At 42.8% G+C, this 13577-nt stretch overlaps 1 protein-coding gene across 6 annotated transcripts in view; it reads right to left on the bottom strand.

Annotated features, from left to right (window-relative positions):
• Positions 1 to 8627: 8627 nt before the first annotated feature.
• ITPRID1 (ITPR interacting domain containing 1) overlaps positions 8628 to 13577 on the bottom strand; it is a 49441-nt gene continuing 44491 nt past the window's right edge. For 5 of the 6 annotated variants that reach the window (XM_052692626.1, XM_052692625.1, XM_052692629.1 and 2 more), the window contains 4 exons: positions 12054 to 12178; positions 11302 to 11413; positions 10648 to 10992; positions 8628 to 9765 (listed from right to left, as the gene is read on the bottom strand). In XM_052692626.1, coding sequence (XP_052548586.1) covers positions 9709 to 9765; positions 10648 to 10992; positions 11302 to 11413; positions 12054 to 12178 — 639 coding nt within the window. In that variant the 3' untranslated portion in view covers positions 8628 to 9708. The remainder of the gene's footprint in view (positions 9766 to 10647; positions 10993 to 11301; positions 11414 to 12053; positions 12179 to 13577) is intronic. The other variant, XM_052692630.1, reaches the window with a different exon arrangement.

Below are 13577 nucleotides of genomic sequence, written 5' to 3' on the forward strand. Positions count from 1 at the left end.
TCCTTGAAAATAGCCATGTGCGTTTTGTTCCCTACTTGCTTGTTTAATTTAATTTAATCAATTGTTACACACCTGTTTCCACTTACTTAAAATAAAAATTATCTACAGTGTAACGAATATGAAGAAACGTTATAAGCAATTAATCTTTATCTTTGTAATGTTTTCTTGGAATGGTATAATTAAGAGTCTACGCTTTAAAAATAATTAGATAGCAAGTTTATACATTAAAACACCAGCAGGCGTGTGAACCTTCCTTTAAACTATATGGGACGATTTAAAGATAGCTGTGGAAAGAGAAAAAAATACGACTTTTAGAACCCTTCATTGGATATTGTTGGAAAAAAACTTTTTCCTCTTAGAAAGGATATTCTATCATTAAATGCTGGGAAGAGACAGCTGCAGAGCATATCCAGATTTTTCACCAGCCAAACCAAAGAGGGATGAGTAAGATCCTTGTTCATTTTATTATGTACTCTATGCCCAAGCACAAATAATACTATACATTGCTTACTCTCTTAGTAAGGAGGAGAAGAGCATATCCAGCTAAGTTCCTAGACCTCTTAACAAGACTCAAAACCAACAAAGCAATAAAAATAAATAAATTAGTGCCTTAAATCTAATTTTTCATTTAATGATTTCTGAGCTCTTCTTGGTGCCAGGCAAGCCAACTGGATGCCAGGCAAAGCCAAGGCACTGGCTTCAGCCACCCTCTGCTTTTTACTATTTTAAAAAAGCAGCTATAGACCCTCCCCTGGAAAGCATAATTGCCAACAAACATTAAGCAGCAACGTTATCCAGAGTTTCATGTATTTGCTATTAATTGATAAGCTAAATCAAAAGCATGGGATTAGTGCAGAGAAGCCCCGTGCTTTCATATGGCCTCTGAATCTCTCCTGCTTAGACTCTTAGAGCTGGTACCTGTCTCCTCCCGCGTGCCTTATCCTCTTTCCTTATGCAATCTAAAGATAGTAATTAATGTGTTCTACCAAAGGGCTTTAGTGACTGGGGCAGCAATTTTATGCAGTTAATAGGTGTGGCCTGCTGTTTTATTACTTCCCCTTGTGGACAGAGTGTAGAAATTTCACACAAAAAACAAACGCCCGAAGACCTCAAATTAAGGCAGGGATGTTGTTTTTTTTCTTTTTCTTTTCAAATTTTCCTTGCTTACTTTTTTTTACAATGCCTGGAAATCCCCAGTGAGTCTGACAGAAGTCCCTAACTCGGCTGGTTTCTGCAGAACAGAACATTGCCAGATGATGGCTCACGCTTCGCTGACGATGTTCTGTCATCTATTGGTGCTAACGATGGATCAGTGTCTGTCTCTACAGCCTTTTTAATAGGTACTTTATTATTTTGACACATTTCTTTCCCTCCTGTTAATCCAGGGATTAGCAGTGACATGTCTAAATTCATGCTTAACTGTGTTAACATCATCCCTCTTGTACTGACTTTGCTGCGATCTCACACTGCTAGCTTCCTATTCCTAGCTTCCTTAAATATTCCCATGGAGATTCTCTGGGGTTCTCTTTGTGAGCTCTAAAGCTTTACCTGTCAGGTTGGCTACAATACAAAGCACAAAAAAGGCAGACTAAATGACAGTATGATATAAAATCAATGGAAGTCCCATCGCAGAAGAATAAAAGAATAAAGAAAGAAAAAAACTATAAACCAAGGGGAAAATAGTAATAGAAGAGTGTCTGCATAGTCACACAGCACATGGGGAAAATCATTTATCCATCTCCTGCTCTTTGCCAGGATCTGAAAACTTACTCTGACCAGATGCTTTGCTGTTATCTACCCCTGGGATTTCTTCAGTATGGATGTGTCTGCATTCCTGTAGCAGCACAGGGCAAGTGTTGCCTGTAAATATCTGTCTTCCTTGTGGACCCACTCCCAGGAAAGACTGAACTACTCTCCTGATGGTTGGTTTGGCTCATAAGCACAGCCCCTAGCACATAGCTGAGTGGTGCAGTTGACACATTGGAAGGAAGGGAAGCCATCCAGAGGGACCTGGGCAGGCTGGAGAAGGGGGGCCATGAGAACATAATGAGGTTCAATAAGGTCAAGTGCAGGGTGCTGCAGCTGGGTTGGGGCAATCCCAGGTATTGATACCGACTGGGGGAAGATCCCCTTGAGAGCAGCCCTGTGCAGAAGGACTTGGGGTCCTGGTGGGCGAGAAGCTGGCCATGAGGCAGCAGTGTGCGCCTGCAGCCCGCAAGGCCAGCTGTGTTCTGGGCTGCATGAAAAAGGGGCGGCCAGCAGGAGAGGGAGGTGATCGTCCCCCTCTGCTCGGCTCTTGTGAGGCCCCATCTGCAGCGCTGCGTCCAGGCCTGGGGCCCCCAGCACAGGAAGGACGTGGAGCTCTGGGAGCGGGGCCAGAGGAGGCACTGAGATGAGCAGAGGGCTGGAGCAGCTCTGTGTGAGGAAAGGCTGAGGGAACTGGGCTTGTTCAGCTTGGGGAAGAGAAGCTGCAGGGAGACCTCATGGTGGCCTTCAGTGTTTGAAGAGAGCGGATAAACAGGAGGGGGAACGGCTGTTTGTGAGGGTGGGTGGTGATGGAACAAGGGGAATGGTTTTAAACTGAGACAGGGGAGGTTTAGGTTGGATATGAGGAGGAAGTTTTTCACCCAGAGGGTGGTGAGGCACTGGCACAGGTTGCCCAAGGAGGCTGTGGATGCCCCATCCCTGCAGGCACTCAAGGCCAGGCTGGATGTGGCTCTGGGCAGCCTGGGCTGCTGGTTGGCGACCTGCACACAGCAGGGGGTTGGAACTGGGTGAGCACTGTGGTCCTTTACAACCTAGGCCATTCTGTGATTGTAAGATTCAATGATCTGTTTTCAGCCACTCATCTGACTGACTTTTCATTCCTCTTGCTGCTCTTCTTCCCAATCCTCTCTGTTTCTCACTGTACCTTTCTCTTCATCCAAGTAAAAATGATCCATGGATGAATAGTGTTGACAACAGATACAGGACTATAATGAAGATAGGAGGAAGAGTGAAGTAGATTGTCCATTAGATTGTGGCACTGCAGAAATATTTATAATTGATAAAGACATGGATTTGGCAAGCGTTGGACCTTGAGAAAAGACTCGGAATAAGGAAAGGGGCTTGAGATATCTATGATAATTCTGCTCAAAATTCAAAAGGACTCTTGGCTCTCCTAGGGTATTTCTGACAGAAGAGAGAACAGCTTTAGACTCACCTCTTTCCTGTCAGAGAGTGGGAGTAAAATGAGCGGTTATAATGAAGTTGATTTTGTAAATTGAACCAGAAGAGACAATCTTTGGGATTTCAAACAACTTTGGAAAGAAACATTCACAGTTGAAAATTTGGAAACCTTTGTTTTTGGAATCCAGCTAGACTTGGGTGGAAATGATTAAGAGGATGGAGGAACTTCCTGAAGATAAAAGGCTGGAACTCTTCATTTGGGAAATGCTACGCTCCTTAGGATTTAGGATCAGGAGAGTGGTGGAGAAGATGAATGCAGACTTTTTATGCACCAAGTCCCACAGCTCCAGCATTAGTGGGCATTGAACAAATGTAAAAGACCAGTTCAAAACAGATATAACAAAATACTTTGCACAGCAAAAGTAGTGAATTTTTGTAATTTGCTTTCATACAAAGCAGTGGAAGCTCATGATAGGAAGGTGAAAAAAGGATGAGACATTTATGTAGAAAAAGACAGGATAATCCTTTGAGTGGGATGTTGGATGAGGTGAGGTCATGAGATCTTTTTCAAAGCGTTCCTGTGATTCCATAACAATAACATAGTAGTGGGGGTAGGCAGAAACATATATACTGATGTCCAGTATCCAACATTTCTGGCTGCTGGGGCCAGGAGAGGAGAGCAGGCTGCAAAAAAGTAGTCAGGCTCCCCTGCTTCCCCCCTTCCCTCCCCCCAAAAAATAAATTCCTACTTTCCCTGTCAAAATTAGCTTCCTGTTGCAGATGGTCTAGTAGTCTTGTTGCCCATTTCTTATGTTTTTAACCACTGGGTGCTGCATCAAGGTCTTAGAGACCCTTAAGCATATTACTCTTCTGTGTCTCGTTTCAGGTCTCTCATTTTATTTACACTTGGTTGTCTGTCACTCTCCATGTCTCTATGTGCCTGCCCCTTGTTTGCAGATTCCCCTGCCCTAGCCACAGCTACATTTCCTTGCACTCTCACATGCACCTCTTGTCCTGGTGGCACTCAGCCCTGCTGCGGCATGTAAGCTGTGGTTCCAATTGCTCTGTGGTGCCTGTCTCTGAGGATGGACTTGTTAGGAAGCAGCTGGATACAACTGGCTGACCCCACAAGGCTACTGCATCATTTCCTAGAATGAAATGTCTTTGGCACTGGCTTCTTCAAATTTCTCACTCCATCTTACTCAAACTCCCCCACAGCCACACATACTTCCACTTACTCATGCTTCTATAGGTTAGCTTGCCAGGAAAACCATGCTTGAGAAAAGCATCTCTTGCACATGCCTGGTCTAGTTTGGGGTGACTCAAGTGTCCTTGCTTCCACTTCTCTACTTACTAAATGGGACAAGTATAGGACGAGTCCAAGCTACCCTGCTTTCAATGTTCTGCTCTCATTAGATCTAGAGCAGCTCTCCTGGTGCCATGAGTAACATTTCCTTGTTATTGCTATTCATAGTAGATAAAAAAAATCAAGGGCATTGGAGCCATTATGCAGGACATTACAGAAGTGTCACTGTTAGAATAGATCCTAGTTTTCAAATAATTAGTGTTTTTCTTTTTCTTCTTTTTTTTTTTTTCCTTCTTAAGTGATTCTAAGTATTCCCTTCTCCCCATATTTTTTCTTTCTGTCAGTAACCCAAGAAGAACGTGTGGGAAATCCAGGCAGCCTTTAAAAGCTTGAATCAGCAATACTACTTAACTGCAGACATTTTTTCCCCACACCTTGTTTCACAGTAAGCTGCAATAGCTTGACTTGAACTGTCTACTGGAATTGAAGCTCTCCTTGTTCTAAGTGCTGTATGTTACTATTTCTTTTTGTAGAGTGGGAATTGACATAAAATGATTTCCCAAAACAATTGTACATTGAAATCAAAATGGGATGAGGCATGGGAATCTCGAGACGAGCACCACAGTTTTCTTCACCATCCCTCTGGAAGAGGTCTCTCACCCTCCTCCATTTTGGGACCCCAGGCAGGCTGCTGCCCTCAGCAGATGCTTCTATTGAAGTATCCCTGCTGAATACTTACAGTCATTTCTGGAGGCAGCTGGCCTAGCAGAGAGCACAGAAGGAGGAGAATATTTCACCTCTGTATGCATTTATAAAATCTTTTTGCAGGTGACAGGATCAGAGCTTGCCGGCAGCAGGCAAGGGATACAAGTGTGTCAGCATCTTAAGGTGGAGCCCCAGGGAGCCCTCATGCTCCCTTGGGATAAAAAGTGGGGGAAAAAGATAAACATCTCCTTAGCTCCAGACTGTCTCTTGTCCTTCTTACCCCCCCACTGCAAGCACTTCTCTCTTAACAGGCTTTATTTATTTATCTATTTATTTAATGGGAAAATTATAATTTCAGGGAAATGCTGCCAATGTTCTGCATTATTTGTCATGGTAATAAATGTTTTCCATATTAAGGTTGAGTTGCCTCAGTGGGACACACCTGTGTCCCTTACTGGCTGTGATCTGTGCTAATTGAGTGAATGATGCGCCCAAGAAAAGACAATGGAGAAGAATGAAATGAAGATAGATGAATTCAAATGCACCTCTCTGGTGAAGTGAGATTAGTGTTGTTTCATGTTCTTTTGATTTCTGGAGATCTCAGATTCTGAGCTTTCCCATTTCATAAGAAAATTGCCAGTTTGTTCAGGCTTTTGTCTGTGTCCATTTCTACAAGGAAGATCAAAACCTTGCTTCTGGAGAAGAGGAAGTTAAAACGGTCAACAGTTTTATGAAGTGACACCACAGCTGCTTCTTAAATACCAATGGATCTTAATGAAAGGCAGCCTCATACAGCTGCTGCAGCAGCAAGCAGAGGTCCCAACTGATACTTTGTCCCCACTATGCCCAGCTCTTTGCGAACAGGTTATGAAGAAATAACTTCTCCGTGAGAAATTTAAAACCTCGTTAGATGAGACAGAAAGAGGAGAATGAAGACCCCCAGTGGGTAAAGGAAAAGGCCTTGGTCACACAGAGCACGTAGTATAGCCAGGAATAAGACGAGGACTATCTAGTAGCCCTGCAAGAGAAAGTCATTCGCATTAAGCAGCTCAGTTCCTATTGCTGGGTCAGTGTTTGAGACTTTCTGTTCAAACACGAACTCCATTCCTGCATGGGAACAAGCATGGATCTGACACAGCAGACACCATGCAGTATTGGATAGCAGACCCAGGCTGGGCAGGTCTGGACAGTGCATCCAGGTGAGGTCACTGCTCCTGAAAGCAGCTGTGCCGTCTTATTGGGCCATCACACTGCTCTCCTGAGCCTTGTCTTCTCCTAAGGTGGTGTCAAACCTACTTTGAACTTGAAGTTGGAAGGGGCTGAGCTCCCAAGATACTTATTTTCCTGGAGTCTGTCGGCAGCAGTGACAATCAGGCAACTGATGCATTAACATACCAGGGAGGCTCTAATGTTTATTCATGTGTCGCTCTCAAGGGTTTATTGAATTGATGCCTGGTAAAGCGACTAATGGGAGCCCTTGGCAGGGTACCTCAGATGAATTTCCTCATTATCTCTCTAGATTTTATACTCTCTAGCAAAATCAGTATTAAAGCTGGTGCACAGTGCAGTCTTTTTTAGCTTCAGGGTTTAAAGATTTATGGGGCATCAGGGAAAACCAGTGAAGGCAAAAGACAATGACATAAGAAGCAAAATTCAAGTCACGTGAATTGTTACTGAACTAGGGTGGGTGATTTTCTACCTTTGTTAGGGAATCTTTATTACTATTTTTTTTTAATCTCCCCCTTCCCTGTAACGTGCTTTGGTGAGGCAATATGTGGCCCTTGCATTCCAGAAACTGTTAACAGAGTGAAGGAGGCATTAAGCTCTTCATGGAATGAAAAGGATTTGAGATGACAGTTTCAGGATCTCAGCAATCTAGGGATGCTGAAAGAGGGCTGGAGAACTGGGAGAAGTAGCACCTCTGTAACACAGCAGTGTCCACCCCTATCCATCTTGCCATTTCCATAGCTTCCATGTTGAAGCCTGGACAACCGTGGAGCCTTAGCAGTTCCCTGAAACAGGGCCAAAGGTTCAGCCATTGCAGTTGTGAGTACCAGAACTGGGACGAAAGCAGTCTTTGGCTCAAATACTGCTACTACTGCAATTTCTCCAACTATTCTTTTTTTTATTATTATTTTTTAACCCAGAAGTCCTGCAGTGTCACAGGGTCAGTTTTCTTCAGATTTCAGATGCAAACTGCTCAGCACTGATGCTTTTCACAAGCAGCGTAGCCCCCACCAAGATAAAACCTGCTGCCTTGTAAGCCTGCAAGCTATGGTTCTCACTGGTGAGCACAATAGTGTTACTGAATCAGATATTTTAATATTTCATTAATTCTGTGGAATTATTTGTAAGATTCCCATCATATTTACTTAATGACTGCCCTAAGGGGAAAGAGGAGAATTTAAAAGGCTGGTAGCACTGTGAGTGTAAGGAAAAGCAGGCATGCATCTGGGTTGTTTTGCTCACCAGTGATACTCCAGACTTCCTGATCCCAAAATTATTGTGTTTTCTTCTTTCCCACATCTTCAACAGCAGCATTAAGAAATTCAATCCAGATGTCCCTGTAACATGCTCAAAGGGGTTTTGAAGTTATACTCTAAGATAAGTCGAAAGACTTTTCCCCTTTCCATTGCTTAGCATATTTTTTATTGCTGTGAGATTACAGCTTAACTATTAAAAACACATATGCTTAAAGATTTCTCTACCTTTAAATCCAAGCCTGACAAAGGAAATAATGTATTTATGGATGTCAAAGTGTTGCATTTGGGGGAACCCTATTCCCCCACAGCTTGCATGTTTTACAACTAAATTGAAATGAGGAACTGGACTGCACGTGCCAGTCATCTAGAAACTATTCAAACAGGAGAGTTCTGCTAACAGGAGTCACGTTCAGTCCTGATTGTGAACACAGATGGTGAATTTCACATGGCATCAGAGGACCTGTGATGAAGAATAGCTGCCACCTACCAATACCAGCACCTATTCACATAATGTGGTATGGATACCTTATGTCTATAAGATAGGCACGCAGTGGCTGTAGCATTACATCCATATACAGCTTTAACTTAGCATGCTGCCTCGAAACACACAAAAAAAGTCTTGCTTCATGGGAGGAATCAAAGCCCCAGTGCTGGTGAAGAAAGGAAACTTCTTTGCCCTTTCTTCCAGGAGCCCTTTGGCACAGGCATGATTGTGTATCCTTCTCTGTGCTCTTTACGTGCCCTCCTTTACAAACTGAAGTACAACGTCTACAAGTACAGTTCATAAGTGGAGATGAAGGTTATTTTGGTCCAATCTGGATAAATCCCAGCAGCTTCAAAGGAATTAGTGGCAAATCTTGCCATATAAACTCCTAAACATTTGATAGCATGGAAACGATGTACGAATCCCATGTGGGGTTTCAAGAAAGGGGCAGATTTCAACCAGTAAAATTCATGGCCCAGCAGGCTGTGGAGGATCTTGTTGGTTCATGTGTTATGAACTTCTCTCCCCCAATCATTTTATTACCTTGAACATCTGTGGAAACGTGGAGGTGCAGGAAGCCTCCAGGCTGCTCAGCATGTTTGACTCAATTTTCTCCTTGAACATGTGCAAATGCTCCTTCTATTTGCACCTTCGCAGAGCTGTGATTTGCAACACCAAAGCCTAAATGACACCTAAGATCCCTCCAGAGCATTAAATAAACAAGCCAGTAGGGCGTCTCACAGTCTGGGAAGCGCTAAACAGAAAGCAGGAGCACAAACTGCTTTGAAAATGAACTAGTTGGATTTCTTTTCTGTACTCCAAATCAGAGAGGTCTTTTTATTTTCTTTTTCCTTTTTTTTTTTTCTTTCTTTTTTTTTTCCTAAATGAATCCAGGCTTTGCTCACTCTCCAGAAAACTAAACTAGGATTCTGATTCAAGTTTTATAATGTAGTAAATCCTGTGTTTCTGGTCTCATATTATTTAATTAGATTTATGTGAAATAAATATGAAAATGAACAGGACAGTCAGTGTATGATCCACAGTAATGTTTTGACAGCATGAGTGTTTAAGGTCTTGTACACTGTACGTATGCTTCTGATTTGGTACTGAGAATAGATACAAAACTCATCAAATTAGTCAGAGGCAAATTAGACTTTAATAGGTAGTTAAAAGTAGAAAGGGGCTATGACTGTATGCAAGGCAGTTTGGACTTGGGGATTGGCATTGATTTTATTAATGTAATTGGCTGTAAGGAGACCTTCACAAGTTTCTTCTAAAAATAAGCTCTCTCTCCTTTGCAAAGAACTGCCCTACTCCAGATGATGGCCGAGGGGAATGTAGTAAGTTCTGCAATCACGGAATAGCACAACACACAGTGCCCCTCTTTGAGACATTCCATAAAGGTGCCTATGTTTCTGGCCAATCATCTCATTGCAAATGAAATTACTAGGATCAGAACTCTCGACAAAGCGATGTTTTGCTCATTTGTTTCTGAGATGCATCACGTATTGAAGGAGAAAGGCCGCAGTTACTAGAAACAAAATCCATCACTCTGTCATCCATCAGTCTTTCCCTTCTGCTGAATCGTTACCTAAAGGATTTTGGAAAGATTTCTTCAACTGGAGAAAAAAAAAAAAAAGAAAAAAGTGTTAAGTTGAGAAAATGACCAAGATCACTCTAAAAAGGAAATGGGTACAAAAGATGACAAAACATGATATGAGTTACTTCAGCTCCTTGCACCTTATTGCCTGTGGTTCCCATTCTTTGAATTTTTTCTGGAGGAATCTGATTCTGCTTGTTATTATCAATAGTAATACCAACATAAATCAGCAAAACAGTATAAGATTGTAATGCAAAGCTCTGATGGTGTTATGCAGAATTAGACCCTAAGTTTTCAGTTAAGAGAAAGATCAATCCTTTAAAAACTGCACCACATACTTAGTTGGAAGAGACTATTAAAGTATAGGGCAGCTAAGAGACTATCTAGAAATATTTTATACACAGAAAGGCAAGCAAACAACTTCTTGGATTGTAATCAGATCATTTAGAAATGCTGACTTGGAATTTCTCCGGAGAAACAACAAGCCTTCCATTTCACTGCCTTTACTGCCCTTGCAAAGCCAGGTAATCGGCTCTGCAAATTGAAGCCATAAATAACTAATTTCACATGGTGGGTGAGGGTTGAATATACTAATTAGTCAAACAGCTGCACTCAGAGTTCAAGCAAGCCAGGCACACTGCATGTACATATTTATATATTCTTCCCTCTGGAGCGTTTGCCACAGCTTAGAGAGAAATAACAAGGCAGGTATGGTCTCAGCCTGTGCAGGGTGGCAGTGCCCCAAAGCACAGAGTCCAGCCCTTGGGATGAACGCAGTGCTGAGCAGGAAAGGACCATGATCTAAGCTGTGGCAATGAAGCACCATGTAGGGAATCTGCATTGTGGCTCAGTGATCCCTTCCACTTACAACCTTGAGGGTAAGTCTAAAACAGCTCCTTACATTGTGTATAAAGGCCTTAAATTCGGTTTTTGCTTGAGGAGGTCCTTTCATTTCTTTTTTACTGATGGAGGGCTCCTGCAGATCCTGTGTGGATGAATTTGGCTCAGGCACTGTACTGGTAGGAAGCAGCATTAAGGGTGCCTCTGGCTTCAGGGCCGAGAGAAGGTCTGCTTCTGTGGTGTTTTTGCTAGCAGCTCTTTGGGGCACCCCTTCTGAGCACCCACTTCTAGCACCAGCAGCATCTGGAAGTGCTTGTTTATTCTGGGCATTTCTTTCTCCCTTCCAATCAGAAAGTCCGAGCTCAGAAAACAGATGGGATTGTTCTACCAGTAATTGGTCCAGCTGCTGCAGAGAAAATAGAAGGAAAAGCATATTGCAGTAATAAAAATATAATAAAAGGAATCAAGCAGGATACACAAGAGTATATGAAGCATGCCTGCTCTGATGCTTGATTCGAAGAAGACATGCAGTATTTGGCAAATGAGATACTGCCAGAAAAAGGAGGAGAAAGGCCTAGAGGGCATTTTGTTCCTACAGATAAACATACTATAAAATCTGCAAAAGGACCTCTGACAGTGGCTATTGTTTTCTGACCCTTTAACCCAGGCTTGTCAGGGAAGCTCCCCCACATGACCCAGAGCTTGTGCAGCATACCATCAGGATGCCCTCCCCGACTTGGTAAGCTCTATCACTCAGACAGAGTTCCAGCTCTGCCATCTCCTGACGAATGGCTTGATGTAGGCATTGCAGGTTTCTGCTTTCCTCCCTGTAGAGACAGCAATGAGAGCACGCTTTAGTGAGCGGTGCACACTTTCTTCCCTAGCTCCACCAGTACACCTATATCCTCCTTTGTTGCCATCTTGTTTCTACCCATGATCACAGAATAATTTGCAAAATAATATCAGCCCTCCATTCTTCAGTTAACCCACTTGCAAAGTTAAATGTGTTGCAGTCACAGAGCAGTTACAGAGCCTCAGTGTAGGCAATTTCATCTCTTAAGATTTATTACCAGCATAAAGACCTGCATAAGTGTTGTACTTTGAGGCAGCTCAAGACTGGAAGCCCCTACTAACTCTGAATACTTGAGCACTGGGATATTCTATGACTTCTCAATAATCACTTTGAATATGAGCTGAATTAAGTCAGTTCCTGCATTCCTATTGTTAAAATATATCCAGCCTAAATCTATGGAACAATCTTCTTCAAAATGCACTGCTTGAACAACGCAGAAAAAAAGTTAGACTTTCTTCTGAACAAAAAACACAGCAATTTTCTCTTCTACTTGCATGATGCCCACAGCTGCACCCCACTGATCAGCAAATCTACAGTAACACAAGTGCCCAGACACATCACACACACTGCTGCTGATGTTGGCTTTGGGTTTAAATGTGTGGGACTGCCTTTACCTTCCTTCTTCTGGCATACAATTGGAAAACAGTGCCTGCTGTTCGGTCAGGTGCCGTTCAATCTCATCCAGCTTCTCATGGAAGTGCTGGCAGGAGATCTTCATCAACTCTATTTCGTCAGTACACTGTGGAGAAAAGCAAGAAGACACTTTACTTGACTTTTCTATGACTTTTCTTTGAGTGCCTCTGTGTTGAGTGTGTTTGAAGCTGACAGCCCACAGGGCACGTGTCCTCTTCATACCTGCACAACAAGGACTACGAGCAGCTGCTGCAAAAGCCCAGACTTTGCTCTGGGCGCACCATCTGCATCCTGGTTACTACTTCTTTCCTAAATCCTGTAGGATGAAGTCTTGGTACTACTCAAGTCAGTGGGAATTTCATTTTTGCCACTGAAGGGGAAATGGACTTTGATCGAAATCTGACACAGATTTATTCACAATAATTGCTCACCAGTTTCCTCTTAGAACGCTAGAACTGGGTTTATCTAACCGAGAGCAGACATTTACTGCAACACGTGTACATCCAAATAAGGTAACAGAGTAATTGTTCTGATTCAAAAACAAACATCCATGATAAGTTAGAGAATCAGTGCCATATATGTGACCATTTCTCTTGACTGAGAGAAGGAATTTATTATGGCTAATCATCTCTGATGTAAACACTAGGAATGTCTCAAAGCGGGTGAGAACAATGAACAACAATAGTAAAAAAAAATTCTACTGAAAGACTTTCTCATTACTACCTTGGAGCACAGAAGTAATGTAGGGACAACCCACTAGTAATATCAAAAGAAATCCTATTACCAGTATCCACTGATCTAGATTTCTAGCCCCATTAAAGACCTTTACTTGGCTTTTTATTCCTTGTTCGAAAAAGCAAAGCAGACAGCAGCATCCAAGTTATTTTGGAGACAGTACCATCTGCCTTCTAAAGATGTGCTCCCCTATTACTCTGAAGCTGGTCAGAGTGCAAGCAGAAGTGAGATGTTCCCATTTTAGCAGATTTTAGTCTCTTGTAATCCATAGGAAGACGGTGTGGGAACCTGCTCTCCAGTGTTGACCACTGTAACTGATAGAGAACAAGAGGCACGTTTGCAAAGTTTGGCAATGCGTGATCTCTTGAGATCCATGCAATCACCTTTTGATGATCTTTTTACGTTTGTTAGATTGAATGTATGTCCCAGTCCCCAAAAGGCCTGAATTATGAGGAAGCTATCCCTGCTGGGGTCCAGCTTCAGTTAGAGGTCAAAAGATGCTCTCCGAGCATTTGAGAAAACTCAAATGCAGCTCCTGTGGCAGGCAGGCTCTTGATGTGCGTGACTCAGGCATAAAACCTCCCACAGTAGTAAATGAAATATCTCGCCTTAAAAGCTATGGGATAGCACTGGAAAGAGCTGATCAGAGACTGACAATGGTTTGACAGGACTGGCCCTATGGCTGCAGCAAAGATGAGCTCTGCTATGTATCTGCTCCACGTGGACTGCAGCTGGTTCTCTTACTGCTACAGGTTTGGGCAACAGTCTCA

Source organism: Tympanuchus pallidicinctus, unplaced genomic scaffold (assembly GCF_026119805.1).
Source record: "Tympanuchus pallidicinctus isolate F22 unplaced genomic scaffold, pur_lepc_1.0 scaffold3, whole genome shotgun sequence".
NCBI classification, from domain to species: domain Eukaryota; kingdom Metazoa; phylum Chordata; class Aves; order Galliformes; family Phasianidae; genus Tympanuchus; species Tympanuchus pallidicinctus.